The following is a 19431-nucleotide window of genomic DNA, read 5'->3' on the forward strand; positions in this document are numbered from 1 at the left end:
CTTCCACATAAGGAAAGTGAGAAAAATTAAGTCAAGGAATGGACCAGACATTGCAATACTTCATCAGCATTTGACACATAAAAGCACCAAGGGACACCTGAATATAGACTTCTTTCTAGAAGAGTTCAAACAAGAAGGATCTGGAATGAAGGACATCAGGATGGAGTTGGATGGAGAAAATCACAGTCAATGGCGGGGGGTGGGTATTGCAGGTAGACTAATGGCCCCCTCAAAGCTGCCCACATCCTAGTCTCTGCATCCTGAGTACAGACTTACGTGGGTAGAGAGGCAATAAATTGCAGGAGCCCCAATTGTAGCTGCTGTACCGGATGTTGGTACTTTTGCTAGAGTAACATGGTCTCAGGTATAGTGTATGGATGTGGATGTGAAAAATGTGTCCTTTTCCAAACCTATCAGAAAGGAAATTTAGAAACAGACCGTAGTTACCTAGAATGGACAACGGTCTTGCCCCAAAGCTATGTTAGCACTCCCTCCTTCTGTCATGGTGTAGTCTGAAGAGACCTGTATCATTGAGACATCCTGCAGAGCACACTAGCCCTTTCTATTCGCCCAATGGGTAACAATGATTAAGAATCTAGGGTTTTAGGGCAGAGGTCTGAAAACTATGGCCTGTGGATCAATTCTAGCCTACTTCCTGCTTTGTGCACAGCTTTGGGGGAATACAGCTATACTCTTTTTTTTTTTCCATATTGTCTATGGATGCTCTCATGTGACAATGACGGAGTTGAGGAGTTGTGGCAGAGACTCTATGGCCCACAAGCCTAAAACATTCTACAGAAAGTTTGCTGACCCCTCATCTAGGGCATGCTGGGACCTCTCTCCAAAGTCAATAACAAAGTCTTGCCTCTCTCATTTCCCACTGTGAAAAAAATAGCACGGTGCCTGGTAGGCTTCTTTGGGTTCTGGAAGCAGCCTTTTCCACACTTGGGAATAGATCTGTGACCAAACACTGGGTGACGTGTAAGGCTTCAGCCAGCTTTGAATGGGGCTGAACAAGAACAGGTTCTACAGTGGGTCTAGACAGCAGATAAGGAGTCCAGCCCCTCGGACCATACACCCTACGGCCCCTAGGTGGTGTCACTGTACGATACGCTGTGCAGATGTCATTGACCATTGACAACAGGAACATCACACTGCAGAAATTCAAGGTTTGGGAGCAGTGCCATGTCATCTGCAGCAGAGAAATATACAACTCTCTTAAAAACAAAAAAAATCTCCTGGGACGCCTGGGTGGCTCAGCTGGTTAAGCCTCTGCCTTCGGCTCAGCTCATGATTCCAGGGTCCTGGGATCGAGTCCCGCATCGGGCTCCTTGCTCAGCGGGGAGCCTGCTTCTCCCTCTGCCCGCCGCTCCCCCTGCTTGTGCTCTCTTTCTCTCCGACAAATAAATAAATAAAATCTTTAAAAAATAAATAAATAAAAATAAATCTCCTGACACGCTACTGAACCCTGCGACAGAGGAAGTGCCTCACTAACTGTGGGCAAATTTGCCTATAATGAGCTGGGTTCTCTCAGACCCACCAAGTCACAAGTCATCTGGGCTCAGCTGAAAGCCAACACAAATGGAAAGCGGTACACATGGGATCAAGCATGAGCGGGCACAAACAAGCTACACAAGCCACCGGGCCAGATCCTTACATCATCCACTAGTCTTCTCCAGCACAGTTCCCGCAGCTTACACTTAGAGTTGCACGAATGACCCCTATTACCAGCTGCCGGAGAAGGGAGAAGTATGAACCTGGTGCACAGACGGCTTGGTTGAGAACGTGAGCGCAAGCTGAAATGGAAGGTAACACCAGTCACTAGAGTTGTAATCAGAGGGCCACAGAAAGATGGTGGTGAGGAGAAACCCTCCAAAGGAGCAGAACTTCTGGATGATGCCATGGTCATCCGGTTTGTGTGAAAGAAAGGGCTCAAGGTTATAATATATATGGACTTATGGGCAGTAATTTGGCCAGTTTGTCAGGGTCCTAGGAGATTTGGAAGATCAGAGACAAGAAGGTCTGAAATAGAAGCAGATGGATGTACCTATGGGGTGGGCACAAAATGTAAAGATCTTTGGCCACCAGAAAGCATATGCGCCATGAGACAATCACTGAACAGCCAAGTAGACAGAATGACTTAAGCAGTTAGTATCAACCAACCTCAATCACTGGTCACTGCTAGGTCAATGGATGCATGAACAGAGTAGCTGTGGAGGCAGGAATGGAAGCATGAGCTCCTCAGGACTGATATAACATCACTCCTGAATGTTCAAATGCTCAGCCAGAGACCAGTGTCCATTCCCCAGAATGGTTCCCCTCTATAAAAACACCAATTTTCTGGCAAGTTGACTACATCAGATCTTTTCTATCCTGAAAGGACTAGACGTTACTTTTGATTGGAATCATTACTTATTTCAGATATGAGTTGTCTTTATCACCTGTAAGGTATCAGCCAACACCACCTTTTGAGGATCTACAGAGACCTTCTGAGGGTATGATACGGAAGGACCAGCAGATCTCACGGAAATGTGCTCACTCCCATAGATCCTTTGCTGTAACGTGGATCTTTGGCTGATGCAATGTTTTGTGGGCGGCTATGTCAGGGGTAATTGTCCCTGACTGGTGATAAGAGAGAGTCACTGTCACACTTTAGGGACAAGGAGGAATATGTTTGGCAAGTAGATACTCCTTTGACCAATTTTAACGGTAAATGCAAAAGAGCAGCAGCTATAGCTTGAGAGGTCGTAGGAGACAAGGGTTCAAACTCTCTGCAGGGCTGTCAGCCGGAGTGATTGGAGTCCTGCATGGGCAGCGGAGGAGGGAGAGAATGAGTACCAGCTGCAGCCAAGAGATCTCCTGCAGGGGCAGGGTCTGTGGTCTGTTCCATCCTCCTTCCTCGTGTATGTTTCCCAGGAAGTGAGGCTCACCAGCAGGGTGAACCCTCAGGGATGCTGAGCTGGGCCACCCAGATCCCTGTTGCAGGACTGAAGGATTTATTTCCCCCAGACACTGAGCAGTTTTTGTCCTCCTCCTTTAGGAGCTGCTGAAGCTGAAGAGAGCTGTTTGTCCAAGTTTATGCCCACTTCACCGGGCAGTCAACACCCAATGCCTGGTTGATACAAGAGTGTAAATACCCAGCCCCCTCACTCCCACTCAGGACATCTTTAAGGGGCCCTAGGAGCAGGATTGGCTGCACCCTTGGGTGACTGCCCCGCAGCCCAGCTTCTCCATCAGCCCCATCCTGCCTTGTCCCCTCTGCCCCCCACAGATGTTGTTCCGGACAGTACCCCTGATAAATGTCCTTCATGATAACTGCTATTTCTGAGTTTACCTCCCAGGGATCCCAGTCTGCTATAGCATGTGATTAAAAAATGGAGACAGCTCCCAAGAGGCAGCTAAAGGAGCCGAAGGTGACCAGGAGGGGATATGGCAACAGAGAACTGTTTTTCCTTGCAAGATTTCTTATGCTGGTTCCATTTTTTAAATATATTCATGTATTTTTTAACAAAAATTTAAATATGTTATAAATAGGGAAAAGAGGGGCGCCTAGGTGGCTCAGTCGTTAAGCGTCTGCCTTCGGTTCAGGTCATGATCCCAGGGTCCTGGGATCGAGCCCCGCATCAGGCTCCCTGCTCGGCAGGAAGCCTGCTTCTCCCTCTCCCACTCCCCCTGCTTGTGTTCCCTCTCTTGCTATCTCTCTCTGTGTGTCAAAAGATAAATAAAATCTTTAAAAATAAATAAATAAATAAATAAATAAATAAATAAGTAAGTAAGTAAGTAAGTAAGTAAGTAGGGAAAAGAAGGGAAAAACGACTGCACTGGCGAAGCCATTACAATCATGGGTCAAATCGTTTTCCATTCCATTTATTTTCATTTGCAAATCTTCAAAACCATCCCCCAGGGAAGCTACTGCCACACCAAAAGTCCAACTCTTTTACTAAATTATATGTAAACTATTTCATATTCTCTTCCTCATTTTGTATTCCTTCTTGTACACATGCATGTGCTCACTCGCACATGTCCCCAACACACAGACAGTGGGCTTCTATTCTCTTTCTTCCGTTACCACTCTCCATCACCCAAAACTTTGGGAAAATAAAAGAACTGCCAGGACATCCTGAAGGTTTCTGGTAGATTCATCATGTAGTTGACACAGGACTGGAAAGTCAATCAACTGAACATAGGTTGATATGAGTTGGGTCTATGTCATCTGTTTCTTCATTATAAGGAAAATATTTGGTGACTCAATCTGTCAGATCTAACTCACATTATGTATTTCACAAAGACTACATAAAAATGCTCCAGTTATAATTATCTCTCCTGGAGTCCAGGGCCATCAACTTAATACACATTTTTTAAAGAAAACCAAATCTGACCTATCAGATAAAGGTTTATGTTCATTTTAAAGGATACCGGAAAGATTAGAACTATAGGTCATTCTTGTCAAAAAGGACACCAAGTTCCTTCAAATTTTCTACACCACTAGATAACTGTCAAAACTCGAGGTCTTGGAAGTACCAAGATCAGCAACATGTGGAGTAAAAAGGAAATTCTAGTCACAGCTTCACCATTTTCGCATTGCTACATATCCCTTTGGGAACATCACCTCATTTATCTGCATCCTAGACATTTCATTGGTAAAACTGAGCGGTCTGCACTATAGATATTATTATATAACAACATATCAGTGCTCTCCAGGTGCATGATGGACATTGTTCCAAGATTCCGTTATATAGGAAGAACAATACCAACTAAAGAAAGATGATTTTGTGAAAATTTTATAAAAGGAAACGCATGTAGAATAGAGTGGGGGAGGGCAACAGCGGGAGCCCTGAAGTCCTATCACTCAACTGCAGGCCCAATAGGAAAAGACCACCTCGCACTGGAAACTACTTTACTACCCCAGCAGAGAAAAGGGCTTTCCTCCTCCCCTACCCGGCAACAGCCCAGCCAATGAGAGGCAGTCACAGCTCAGCCAATGAAAAGCCACTCCACAGCATCCTCCCCACCCCTTTGTTCAGCCAACTTGCCTACAATTTTGCCATAGGCTCTTGTCCCAGATTACATTTCTCTGCTCTCCCTGAATAAACCCACTTTTGCTGGTAAAATAACTGAGAGTTTTATTTTTTACCGATAACACTTTTAAATAATTGGCTTCTGTTTGGTTGGCTGTCTGTTGCTTTTCCTTGTTTACCTTGCTGTCTAAAGAATTTATTAAATGTGTTTCAAAGAGTGACACTTAGGAAAGGATTTTTTAAAAAATGAAGCTATTTCTTAGAGTGGACAAGGGCCATTTCAGTGACACAGCTTCCACAAAATGAAGATGCCATTTCCCACAGATGACCCCCATTTCATAGAGGCAAGTCTTCAGTGCCACATTAACTCCACTCTATTTGCATACTGTACATCTGAATTTAATGAGATTTGGAAAGTTAGTCATCTCAAAAAGAGAATGTTAATTATATATTGTTTTCATTTGAAATCACAGATAAGAATTTTTTAAACTTTTATATCATAGAAGGGTACACTATATTCCTCCATATAATCCTGTGTATCAATATAGTGCTCACTGGCCAAATTCTCTCTGCAGAAGTAGAAGGATATCACCAATTTAAAAATACAAAACATTTCAACAAACAATTGCTGACAAAATATTGTCTCTGGCAAAACTTTAAATGTAGTTTAACTGCCTCTACTTGTTATAATCAATAAACATATTTCTAATTTTTTTCTGTCACTTTTGCATCCACTTAAAAGGAAAATGCATGACAAATGCAGTTTTTGTTAATAATTCATAATAATCACGGGATGTACCAAAAGGCTTAAAAAACACAGACCACCAGTAAAGAAGGTGAACATCTACACATCTTTTTACTGTTTTAAGAAAATGAAAATCCAGTATAATTCCCTCATTTTAAACTTTTATACATCTCTTAAAATATATTCTGCATTTTACTTCAAAAGTGCATTTTATTAAGAAAAAAAGAAGGAATAGATTACAAATCAGGACATGAAAATCATGACATATGATGAATCAATGCGTTTTGATGCCATAATGCTGCAGTTTCTAGCAATGCAGACCACACAGAACCATGAGGCTTCACCATCTATAAACCTGTCTACATCCCCAACCAGGTTAATGCGGCTACTAAATCACATGAACACTTGCAACAGATTCAGAGCTGTTATTATGCTTGTATTCAGCTTTGCATCAAATAAAAACTACCGTTTCTGTGTTCAATCCTTCAAGTCTTTCAGTTAAAAAAAAAAAAGTATGCCATTTATCAACATAGATCCTTCATAAGCTACTATGTTAATTCATATCCTAAGATTTAGTCAGGCATTTACAGAAACAGTAAAATGGTTATAGAGCTATGGGAAAGACAGGCCGCTTTTGTAAGGAGGTTAAGAAGGAAAATATGATGCTTAATTTATATATTTCCAAATTGTTCTGGTGTGAACAAATGAAGGAATCCAATTTTTCCTTGCCAGGCACCAGGAATGTGTGAGCATAAATAGCAAAGTGCCTTTATTATATAATTGGCTTATGAAATTTCAAGATAACTACATGCACGCATCTTATTTGCTTTGCCTCAAAATCCATTATTGTAACAAGTTTCATGAGGTTACTGATAATTCTCTGATCTCTTGGTATGTATACACACCCTAATCAGAATGTACTAGTTAGTAGGTTATATTGATTTCTGGTACTTTTTAAGAAATTACCCCATCACCATAAATGAGACATGACAGAATGGCAGACTTCGCACAGATCAGATAATATGCCATCACCCCTTAGAGTGAGCATCCTTTAACTACTCCACTGGCTTTGGTGAAAGGGGGCATGATTGCAGTTTCTATTTCAAAAAGTCTATCCTGGAGGTCAGTGCATGGAAAAATGTATGCCTGAAGGGGTATATGTTTTAGAATGGGGAACGGAGCTCTCTACCTCAAATTGTCCCTTTTTCTTTTTAATGCATCAGGAATGTGCTCCGTGGAATATAGTCAAGGGAGATCAAAGAAAATTTGGTGACAAGCTTTAGAAAAACAGAAATACAAACCTGAAAAAAAAACAAAACTGGCATAAGGCTCAGGGAAAGTATTCTCAAAAGTACGTTTCATACGAGACATTACAGTTGTAAATAAAAATAATTTTTTTGGCATTGTTAAGAATTGTGTTTTTTATATCAACAAGCTTGGTAGTTGCAAACACTTCACATTCTTTGGGAAATTGGCATTTATCCAGCGTCTTCCCTACTGCCACCACTGAACACGGATAGCAGATGATGAGAAATTTAAAAGGTAGGACACCACACTCTGACAACCAATGCACTCTCTGCGTCTTGTCACATATGGATTTTACATTCAGAGCTAAAGTCTGACACTCAAAACCTAATGCGTTCAAAATCATTAAGAAGAGTCAAATAGAAAAAGAGCAATACGATCAAAGCAACGACAACAAAACATCTTTCAAGACTACTGATAAATTGTATTGAATGTAATACAGAGAAAGGCAAAGGGTTGATATACTTTTGGCCACTGAAGATGCAAACACCAGCCAAACAGGATCTGAGAAGCATTTCCAGGTCTATGAATAACACTGGAGGGACACTAAAGCAAACACAGAGCATGTTCTCAAAAAAAGCAAGTTATTATCATCCAATTTTGATTTTTTACCTCTAACAAAAGTGATGTATCACATGGTTGAGAGACCAGGGCTACAGTTTTCACGTTCAAAAACCGTAGTCATCAAGCCAGTCAAACTTCCATTTTAGATCCTATCAGAACAGTTGGAAATTAAGAGCAATATCGAATTCCTTGTTCTCTAGAACGACTGCTATGGGAAATACGTCACCGGATGAGGCCTCCCGCAGCCATCTCGAGTCTGGATATGGCAAGATGGCAGTGCTGAAAATCCATTGCCTGTACATTCAGTGTAAGAACCTTTTCTTGTCCATCGAGAGCCCCTGGCTATTAAAACAGACTGCCGGAATCGCAAGTTAAATCACAGCCGCCAATCAGAAGAAGTACTCTTTCTGATTTTCATTGACTGCACTTTGTATATTAAGCTCACTTTTCAAAACAGCCTCAGCACTGTCTACGTTCTCTGACCTTTTTGCCTCGTTTCTTTTGTATAACCTTTTCTGCTGATAAATGCGAACGGCTACGGCAGCGATGCACAGCAAGATAAAGACCACAACAGCTATCAAACCTAGCGAGAGAGGAGAAAAAGAACGCAAAATCAGAATTTGTGTCCAAATGGAAGCCCTGCGGACTTCATTGTTTAGTAAGTCATAAGAAAATTATTTTCCACATAAATCGAGCATCTGGTATCTATAAATTAAAAAAATATCCAAACCTCAAGTATTTCTGGATCAGGTGGTATCATAATATATTGAGTTTGTTTCTGAGTTCTATCAGCCTGGTGGGTTCGCCTCCGTTTACTCTACACGCATATTATACTGGATTTATTCAGTGCGTTTCCATTTATTTTTTTTTTAATTTTTTAGTGCATTTTACATTAAACACAAGATGTTACCAACACATCTCTAAGACCATGTGATCATTGCATATTAATACACAAATTTTAATTATTTTAAAATTATAGATAGTAGTAAGATGGTAAAGTGATTAAATGTGTCTTTGTACTTAAATATTTAAACACTGTAATTCAGTTGATTCGCAATAGTTCGTTCTACTGCTGAATAGGAGGGACAGGATATATGCATCTGAATAATCCTGACTAGTGAAATATATTCATACGGATAATATAGATTATTTAGCTTATTTCTATATGAGGAATACTGATATTCTGAAACACTGTAAATGTTGTAAAGGTTGTAAATAAAAGATTTAAATACCACAACTGTTAACTATGCCCATATATGGGCATCAACCTTGGCATTACATTGGGCCAGAAGTTCTTCGAAGTGTGATCTGTGAGTCCCTTTTGGGTCCCAGGACACTTTGAGGAGGTCCACGGGGTCAAAGCTATTTTCATAATAATTCTAAGATGCCTTTTCCATTGTGTTGACACACCCACTGCTAATGTAAAACAAGGCTGGGTAAAATTCCTGGTACCTTAGCATGAATTAAGGCAGGGCTACCAGACTGTAACAGCGGTCACTGAATTCATTATTACACTGCCAGGCAACCCCGGAAAAAAAGAAAAAAGCTAGCTTCACTTACGAGTGTCCTCGATGAAGCACTAAAAATTACTTATTTTATGAAATATTGACCTTTGGCTACATGCCTTTTTAACATTTTGGGCGATGAAATGGAAAGTACTTGGGGTGTATCTCCAAGTACAGTGGGTGTCCCCAGGAAAAGCGTTTGTGTTAAAAGCTGACTTGTGAGCTCAACTTTTGGCTTCATGGAACACCATTTTTATTTGAAAGAATGATTGATAAACCATGGTTGTTTTGACTTGGATATTCGACAGATACTTTCTCTGAAATGAGTGAAGCAAGTCTGTCACTTCAAGAAAAAGTAACTGACAATATATGTTACCAGTGATAAAAGTCAAGCTTTCAAATGAAAAATAGAATTTGGAAAACTACTGCCTGTCACCATGAGTTTGAGAGTTTCCTAATACTTAGACTTTTCTGATGAAAACAGTGGAGGTATTAACTGATGTAGTTGTTTTTAGACAAAAATAGGTACAGTGAAAACAGCAACGTGGATCACCTGTCATATTGTAAAGCTAGGATTCTTCCTTCCAGTTTCAATTAGGTGCATATAACTCTAACGGAGTCCACCAAGCCAACACACTGAATCATTATCACCAGAAACTGTGATTTCTCACCAATCACAGTTGATTCCTGAGCATATGATTTAATGGGCGGATTCACTACAGCAAATCATAATACTGCCAATGGCCGAGCTGATTTTTGGCTGGGTCAAACTTACCTGAGAAGGACAGCAATTCTTTGCTCATAAATCTGATATAAACGTGGCAACCAAATTCTGCACTTGAAATCTAAAAAATTCACTACATATCCATTATTAGTTATATTAGTAAGTAATAATTTTATTCGGAGTATCTAATTGTTGTTATATATTTTGCCTCTCAGCAGTTGAGTTGCTATAAATATTTCTATTGTCTGGCATCTTGTTATAGGCCTCTTGTATCAAGAGAGACATTCTGAATAATTTCAATGTGAAAAACTGATGAAGTCTATTATAGAGAGCAGGCGACAGCAATTATAAAATAAACATCAACATTACAGTGGCCCAGATGAGATACCCAGACAGTCATAATCGTGAATGGACTCTGGAACTAGTTTGTTCCATGCATGTGATTTATCTCCTTTAATTTGGGGGAAGGTATTATGTCAGGATTTGTCATGTCCAAGGAAACCTTGATCTAACCTGTTAAACAAACAAAAAAAAACCAACACACCAAATAAAACACCGCCAAGCACTGTGCTCCATGACATTGCCATCTGAGGCCCTGTCTGACTGTGTTCTTATGAAGATACTGTGCAGCTTTCTCTCTGTCTAAATCTCACCATCCTTATCTGCATAGCCTGACCAGAAATTCTCTATAATATCTGGGTCACCAGTTTTAAATGTCTTATAAACAATTTTCCCATCTTACATTATTCAGTGTTTGTAAGTGAAGAGAAAGATCATCTCCAATGTAGAACATAGGGCGATTAGCCAATTTGGAGAAATTTTAAATGGATTAATTATGGCTACACAGTGGGTGCAATTTACGAGTAACTAGACAACGGGTGAAAAATTATATTACGATGCTACCAGATGGAGAAACGCCCCAGAGGATGATATTCTGTGATTTAGCAGATAAATCGCATGTGGTCCCAGACAAGGCCTTCGGAGCTTAAACGGCCATGCCCAGCTGCTTTGCTTCTGACGCTCAGTCTCTGCAATACCCAGAAGCAGACGCCACTGGATTCCTAGACCCTCAATCCCTGGGCTGCAAATTTTCCACCCTTTGTCTGCGCTCTGCGTTTGAGCCAAGCGAGATTCCACAGGTGACTCATAACTTGTTCCCGTTCCAGAGTAACACAGAATGACTTATCAACACACCCCTCCTTTAGTCTGTAAATCTTCCCAATGATCTCTGCCCAAAGCAACAGTATTCTAAAGATTAAATATCTCGTTCTAACATTGGCTTGACTGTCCAGTCACTCTCTACGTATATCTATCTTTGTGTCTTTATCTCCCTATATCTATACTAGTTAAATGTATAAACGAAGCACCATTATGAGACTGCGACAATCTGTTTGACAAGGAATCCTAGTTTAAAACGTGAAGCACATTAAATGCTAGAGCTTTAAATGAGGTTTTACCATATAATGTATTAATAATAATATATTCATGTATTTCTTTTAGACATGCAGTTATTCAGCTATTAACTACTCTTCTAGCAGGTCTTACTGTTGTTTATTTTTTGCTTGTTATATGACTAAATGGGAATTCTATCTTGGGTATCTTTAATTTATACACCATTAGTTTGCTAAAAGAAAAATACCTGAAATAGCAATGGGGATGTTAATATCCTCACAAAGATCTGACTAGTACTATTGTCTGTCTCAGTAAAATCCCAACTTCTTAAAGGAAGTTGATGTCTGGATGAGTAAAGGTACAAAAAATAGAACAAATGGATCAGGTATAAAGCCCACAAAAACTGCCCAAGTAAAAGAGTAATCACATTACCTGGCAATGTAATAAAATAACTGTTTACTTTTTATGTCCTTATCTTACGCAGACTGCGGAGAAAAGGTGAGCCACTAAGCATTTCCATTATCTGATTAATAACCTTCTTAAGACCATTGATCAGGAAGAAGACGGTATTTTTGGGGGGTTGGTTTTAAATAAATTATGTCTCAGAGAATATGCTGTTTCATTGCCAGGAAGATATACTTAAATTTTTTTGTGTTAATTCTGCAATTTAAAAATGACTATGAATCACTTTCATTCCATTAGCCTAATATTTGACAAAAATGCAACTAAAAATGTAATATTCATTGATGTGAGCACCTAAACCATGGAAATATCCATTTTATTGAGCATGACCACAACATAAAATATAAGTTTTTCCTGCTTTTTACATAAACTCTTGCAGAAGCAGTACAACAAAGTCCAAGAAGCCAACAAAAATCGTACTGCTTCCTCAAGTATATTCAGATTTCCCTAGGGATTGTAGAAGGCCACTTTCAAGCTAAATGATAACTCATTTTTACACAGTTTAGCAACTATTCCTTGAGTGTGGTGCCTTGGTGAAATTATCCATTATTTATACTGAAAATCTTCAAGGAATTCAGGAACTCAAGAAGACTCTAGAAGGCAATCCAGTATAAATAATAAACCACTCCCGTTGACCTCAGGCCTCAGTGCCTAACCCTGGGGATGTGTGTGAATTCTTCATGTTTCTCTGATGCTCAGTATCTGCCACTCCTAGTAATGACAAGTACCAAAGAAGAGCCCATCCATGCTTTCTGTTACCTCCAATCACTGCAGAGTCACTTCTGATTGCATTAGCGAGGGGTTCTCTGTCATCTCTTGTTCCCGAATGATCTGCAGGGAAAGAATAAAAAAGGGGGGGAAGGGAGTGATATAGCCAATCAAACAGAAGAAATTTTGAAAAAAAAAAAAAAAAAAGTCTTAAAACATTTTAAACCAGAGCAGAATTATGGAGGTCAATGTGGGATCCCTGTTGACAACTTTTTTGAAGCTCAGCATGTCAACTGCAGGGGCCCACATGAATAAGGCACTGAGAATCTAGAGGAGAACTGGGAAAGAGAATTGGACGTCAACCAACTAAGCCAATTTTGAGAAGCCACCTCGAGGACCCGCTGCCTCAGCGGCATCGGAGGACTCAATACCCAGGGCACCAGTGTGTTCGTTACCGCGTAAAGGAGGGGCCACACACCACCTGCAAACGAGTGTGTCCTTTCTCTTGATGTGGCATCAGTACCACCCTGGGCCACACAGCTGGACTCTGTCACGTGTCCCGAGACGGTGATGGGGGCCAGGTGGCTGGGCTGCAGTGCGGCCTTCAGAGGGGCCACGTGGCTGAGCTGCACGGCAGAGAGACAGCCCAGGAAGCCCTGCGCGCCCGCCAGCGCCGTCTCCTGGTCTGTATCACTGTGTTCTGTGAACCCAAAGAAACACCGAAATGTTAACGATCGTGCGAGAGCAAACAGGGAAGGCTACGGACGGGACGTCCCCAGTCTGGTAATACAACAGCAAATATATATACAGTAGACTAAATTCCCCTTTGTCGGTCTTTATTCAAAGAGTCGGATCCAGCAAGTCTCTCCGTGACTACTGGTGAGCCTCTCCAGGTTAATGAAGGCAGGTTTTTAAGGATGGCTAATTTAATATCATGGGGTGAACTCTGGAAGTGATTGAAGGCTCCCTAAGAACGGGCCAGGTTTGGAACTGATGAGGGTTCGTGAGATGGTAAACTGAAACACAGATGATTAACATGATTTGTGATAGGGCTTGGAGTAAGAGATTCAAGTGCTTCCCGATTTGGAAATGGATTCAGCTCAGCTTGTGAGACGTAAGTCATGAAAAGCACAGAAGCTAGAGGGAAAATTGAGCTTCTGGAGTTCCCTTATCTATTGCCCAACCGGCCGATGGTCGGGCCAACAGCTTTCTGGTACTCTGCAACCCCATCCAAACATGCAGGGGGATGTTGTTGAGATGTGGTGGAGGCTACACCCCAAAGAGTCGCCCTAATGACTCATGCACAGCAGTGAAAACGTTCATACCTCACAGCCTTTTCTCCCTCGTTCTCTGCCACCTGTCACTCAGACAGACACGTGAGCACCCCCGTCCCCTCTAGATAGAAAAACCCTCCCCCACATCAATGGGAGTTTAGTTTATCTGCAACTATTGTGGCACAGAGATTGGCTTGAATGCCAGAATATTAATTTATGGTTTTACGGTGAAGAATATATTTACATTTTATGCTTGGTGAGGCTCAAATTGAAATAAGGGGAATTACCTGTAGAGTTTTAAAGTTCAAATGTTATCAGACTACAATGCATCCAATCCACCCAACGTGACCAGAAAATAGCAGGACTCCTCTCTCCTGCACTACATATACAGGGACACAGACACGGTTTGCACTTTTGTCCCTTTTTGAAAAAAAAAAAAATAGGATAATAGGTATTAAGTATTTATTGGGTACTTATAATGCACTCGGCACTGTTCTCAGGGATTTGCATGCTCGTGTTTGCAGCTCCCAGGAGCCGGGAGGGTCTGATGCCCGTGGTACAGGCGGGACACGTGGGGTCAGAACTGCAGTGACTGCCTGAGGCTGAGGAGCTGTGGGCATTCTGTGCAGGACTCGGGCTGTTGGGCTCCACACCACAAGACTCCGCTATTTATGAACTGCTCTCTGATTGACATGTTGTTTTCTTTCCCTGTTCGTATCTTCTGCAGTGCCTCTTATTTATTTTGTTATTATTTTTTTGGCTTGAGAGCAGCTAGTCTTGAAGTGACTCTGGACAACTCAGCTCTGATTGAGCCGGTCTTGTTATATGAAGAATTCTGAAGAACGCCGTTTTGTTCCATTACCATTCACACTTTATACCTAATGATGAAAATGCTGATTAAATATTGAGTATCATGAACGTCATCCTCCAATCTGAAAATCAGAGCAATTACATTACTCTCCTGCTGTGGGGGATAGAGATACGGTACTCAGGCTCAGGCATTCTGCCTCAGAAGGCCATGTTCCGACCACCAGGCCACCCTGCCTCACTGCACAAAGACAGGCTTCCTGGACCCACAGGTGACCCTCAACCTCCAGCATTATGCTGTTACATAGAAGCCATTCCGTCCATGTATAGAAAGCAAGAACAAACTTAGTCCCAACACACAGCATTCGCTCACTTGAATGGATATACATTCAAACATATTTATGTTTAGAAAGACAGCATTCTTGCTTTGGAGTTTTTTTACTTTAATAAGAAAGGAAAAGAAGATATACATTAATAGCAGCATAACCAGGACAGTGCTTTTCACATTTATTTTAAAATGTTAAAATCTTGATGATAATTTCTATAGACTTTTTAAAAAATCTTATCTTTTGAACCAAAAAAAAAAAAAATGTAAATAGATAAGATTCACTTCTCTGGTACAAATCTGATAGGAGATGAATTTTATTTTATTATTTTTTAAAAGATTTGTTTATTTGAGAGAGAGAAAGAGCTAGCAGGGTAAGGGGCAGAGGGAGAGAACATCCAAGCAGATTCCCACTGAGCATGAAGCCCAACGATGCGGGGCTTGATCTCACGACCCATGAGATCAGGACCTGAGCCGAAACTAAGAGTTGGATGCTTAACTCACTGAGCCACCCAGGTGCCCCGAGATGAATTTTAAAAACTACACCTTCAAGTCCAAAACATTTTACATATTACAAATTACTGTATAAAAGACTTTAAATTCTAAAACTTAAAGTGGGCAGTTAATCAATTAATATTTGTTTTAAGAGCTACTGATACAGGAAATAAATTCCCTGCACATCAGGCATCTCACATTCTAGTAGCAGAGACAGAAAACAGACATAGAGACAGGAACTAGTGAAAATTTTGAAGAGTGGTAATGTTCTGAAGAAATGACTTAGAAAGTGTGATGGGGTGTGTCTGGAACAGAAATTTATCTTGATGGATTAGGTGAGTTTTGTGTGTCTATTTTAAGGTTGACTCTTCATAGTCCTGTTCCCTTAGTAGTCTGTAGATATTATTCCAGCATCTTCTCACTCTATTACTTCTTTCTCAAATTTTGTGAGATTCCCTGTGATTCAGGAATTTTGCATAGAATATGGTGGGCCCTTTTCATCTGGAGACACAAGTTTTTTCTTTAGCCTGGAAAATTTCATACATTGTGCACACAACTATTGCTTCACCTTCATATTTTTGTAAAGATTTATTTTACAGAGAATGAGAGAGAGAGAGAACGAGCGGGAGGGGCTGAGGTGGGGGGGGAGAATCCTCAGGCAGGCTCCCCACTGAGCGCAGAGCCTGATGCAGGGCTCAATCTCACAACCCCGAGATCACGACCTGAGCTGAAACCAAGAGTTGGGCACTTAACCGACTGAGCCACCAGGGGTCCCTTTCACCTCTAACTTTTTTATCCTCTTGGTCTGCTGATTATTCACATGGGGTCTCCTCTGCATATTCTTTAAGCTATTTTACTTTTCCCACCTGATTTTTATATTTTAGGACTTAATTTTGTGTGAGTCAAGTGCTTCATTCACTTGATCTTCTACGTGATGAATTCAAGTTTCAACAAAGATCACTCTTTCCTACTACTGACATTTTTGGTCTGGAACAATCATACTTTTTAGTTCCTCAGGTCTTTTGGTTGCTTTCCTAAAAGCAAGTGCTCTTACTAAGTTTCAACAGGATGGTATCTGTTTCCCTGAAGAGGCTTACTGTGATAGGGAATGATTCTGGTGGCTTCGTTTCTTCCCCCTTTTTATTGTTAAATCTTCTTTTTTTTGGTCATTGAATCTTCTTAAGAATGGAGTCGTTTTTCTCATGTGCTGGGTGCTTTTCAGTCACTGATTTCCTTAGGTGGCAGACAATGTAGCTGCCCCACACCAGTGAGGGTGTAGGCCAAGCACTCACGTAACCTCCAGACAGAGAGGACTCAAACTTCAGGTCATCCGCAGCAAAATTCAGGAACTCCTCGAGTTTCAGGTTGCTCCCTTCTTTGGCAAAGAGGGGAAATGGGCACAGTGACGTTTTCAATGCCGACCTCTCCCCATGGGCTCCAGAGATCTAGGCAAGCTAGGTATTTCCAAGTGGAGGGGAAGGATCTATGCAATTTAGGGTCTGCCCCCCAAGACTTTCCTAGGCTGGCCCCTGACTCTCTTCTAACCAGAGGGCAAGGAGGCCCCAATACTTTTTTCACTGGCAACCTCCAGGCTCCCCTCTGCCTGCTGGGCTGGACCAACAACTCCTATTTTCAGGAGAGTCAATGGGTGGGAATTAGAATTAGGAGGGAAAGCACAGCACAGGGTTTTGCAGCCACCTCCCCAGAACGGAGTCCAAACAAAATGAACAGCTATACTATGTTGTTCATAAGCAAAGCTGGCCTTAGAAATACATAGCATTAGATATCTTGCTGGACATTGACAACTGTGCTAATAGCCAATGAGCAAAAATAGCTATCTTTCCTATTATCTAACTCCTGAAATGCCAACACCATCTAAAGATTAGAACAGGTAAGGTGGAGGAACTGAAGACCAACGTCTCCTGCTTGACACAAATCCTGAGAAGACTCAATCATGTTTTGGATGTTTCTGGTTATAAACATCCTTAACTGACTCAAGATTTTTGGATAATCTTGCCTATTAAAAAATTAGCCCCAACTGTATTTTCCAACAAAGGGAATGACTTCTGCTTTGTTAAAGAAGAAACCTTTTAACAAAAGGCCTGCCAGAAAAATAGAGTACCAAGGAATTAAAATTCGTACAAAGTGCCTTTCTATACCTGGAAAGAGGACTGTTTCTGGAAAAGGCATGAAGTAAATGGAAGAACAATCAAAAGGAGGGCTTCATGGAATTTCTTGTAGCTCTCATTAACAAACAAACAGAAAAACTCAGAAAACAAAACCAAATAGGTTGACCATACCTAGGAAGAGGGACCTTGTTTAAAAAGAATCTTAGTATCTTTAACCCATAAAGATAAGGATAAGAAGGCTTGCCAGAACATGGGGCAATAAATCAGAGGGGGAGCAGGGTTAACACCCAGCAGAGCATCTTTGTCATTATATGCAATTATGACCAGGATTCAATAAACAAGAGTTAGTGGAAAAGTAAAATGGCAAAGCAGTCAGCAAATACTACGTGGATAAGGAAGCAGTTTTTCATAAAAGGTATTTATTTGCCAACCAAACCTATGGCTCTGAGATATAACCTTGAAAATCTGATTAATACAGAAGCTATTTATAGTTAGATATTTCCGGGCGACCTGTACTTTTCGTTTGCTTTCAATTAACCTGTCTTAAGTGTCACAAGACATTTACAAAATCACAGGGTCCCTTAAATAATCTAATCAAATTATCTTACGTACCCCCTTGGCTTTGAAGCAGGTTTTACATAAACTAGCACTGAGATTGACGTTTGTTCCTACAGCTCTTCTAAGAGATGGGTAGATACCCTCTTTCCTCTGACCACACACTTTATTTACATCTGGCCTAAATCTCCACTGCAGAAATCTGAGCTACTTCCTGGCTCTGCAGCCTCAGAAGAGATCAATGATCTCTATGGGTCATTGCCTCTAAATATACCAAAGCTACTGCTCAGCACAGACTGAGCGAAAAACATCTTCAGGCTTTTAGGAAACTCTTCAAACATAAAAACAATCCATAAACAGAACTCAGAACTTCATTTTACAATGAGTTTTGGATGCAAAAATGAACGTAATGCAGCCTATTAATTACGGAGGAATGTGAGCCAAGTCCGTCTGATGCAGCGTGGTTCTTCCCACACCGCGAGGGACCAACGGATTGCTGCTTGTCAGGGTCCCTGCACCGTAACAGATCCGACATAAACAAGTAATAGATAGTAACTTTAAACTTCACTCAGCCTTTGAACAGTGACTTTTCAGTCATTCTACAATGGGTTAAATTATATCATTCAAGAGGTGATCGGGGCGCCTGGGTGGCTCAGTTGGTTAAGAGGTGAGCACATTTTTCTGTGAAAGGTTTGATGCAATCTCAAGATTTTGTAATGGTCTTCACTGAGTTTCTTTTTTCATGTGTGGCATTGTGACCCAACAAAACCTTAATGAGTTAGCAAAGCAACTTCATACCTGCATAGTTCCTTTGATCAGTTACACCTTAGAGAGATCTCTTCTTACATAATGTTCAAGTTAATAGTTCTCTTAGAGGAGCTGCTGAGAAATCATTCACTTCGGCATCAGTACTTCATACATGGGAACAACACACTTGACAGAGAAATGACATCAGACTGCCTGCCTTTTCAGAAGGAAGACTGGAAAAAAAACTGCTTCCTCTCTGTCTTCAAGTACTCATTTTTACAAAGGAAACGGACCATAGGAACAAATTTTTAACTCCAATCACCATTAACAAGCATTAGTAGCAGTTATCAAGCAAGGAGGGTAATTTTCAGGTAATAATATCAAATTGTACTAAGATGACATGGAAACCAGCTCTAACCCTCTATTACACTTAAAAGACAACACTAGCAGAATTCACATTTAACTGCTCTTACTCTCACAGACCAGTCCCGCGGCTCATCACTAGGCTGGCCTGCCAGCATCTCTTTGCTTTGTGCCGAAAGCTCCTGTATGCACTCTCCTGCCAACCTCATTCTCTCTCCTCTTCCGTCAATTCCTGCTCTTTAATAAAGTCACTCACACAATAGAGTAAGCCCCTGATAATGGCTTTATTTTTTACTTATTCCTAGTGCAGGTA

At 41.0% G+C, this 19431-nt stretch overlaps 1 protein-coding gene across 3 annotated transcripts in view; it reads right to left on the reverse strand.

The window, feature by feature from the left end:
* The window catches only part of CNTNAP4 (contactin associated protein family member 4), a 369439-nt gene that overhangs the window by 106062 nt on the left and 243946 nt on the right, over positions 1-19431 (reverse strand). The window contains exons 22-24 of one of the 3 annotated variants that reach the window (XM_078063784.1): positions 12902-13123; positions 12475-12546; positions 8116-8215 (exon numbers count right to left, since the gene is read on the reverse strand). In XM_078063784.1, the coding sequence (XP_077919910.1) occupies positions 8116-8215; positions 12475-12546; positions 12902-13123 (394 nt within the window). Of the gene's footprint in view, positions 1-5536; positions 8216-12474; positions 12547-12901; positions 13124-19431 lie in introns of those variants that run through there. The other 2 variants (XM_036074809.2, XM_036074807.2) reach the window with 2 other exon arrangements.

Source organism: Halichoerus grypus, chromosome 15, assembly GCF_964656455.1.
Source record: "Halichoerus grypus chromosome 15, mHalGry1.hap1.1, whole genome shotgun sequence".
In the NCBI taxonomy this organism is placed as follows: domain Eukaryota; kingdom Metazoa; phylum Chordata; class Mammalia; order Carnivora; family Phocidae; genus Halichoerus; species Halichoerus grypus.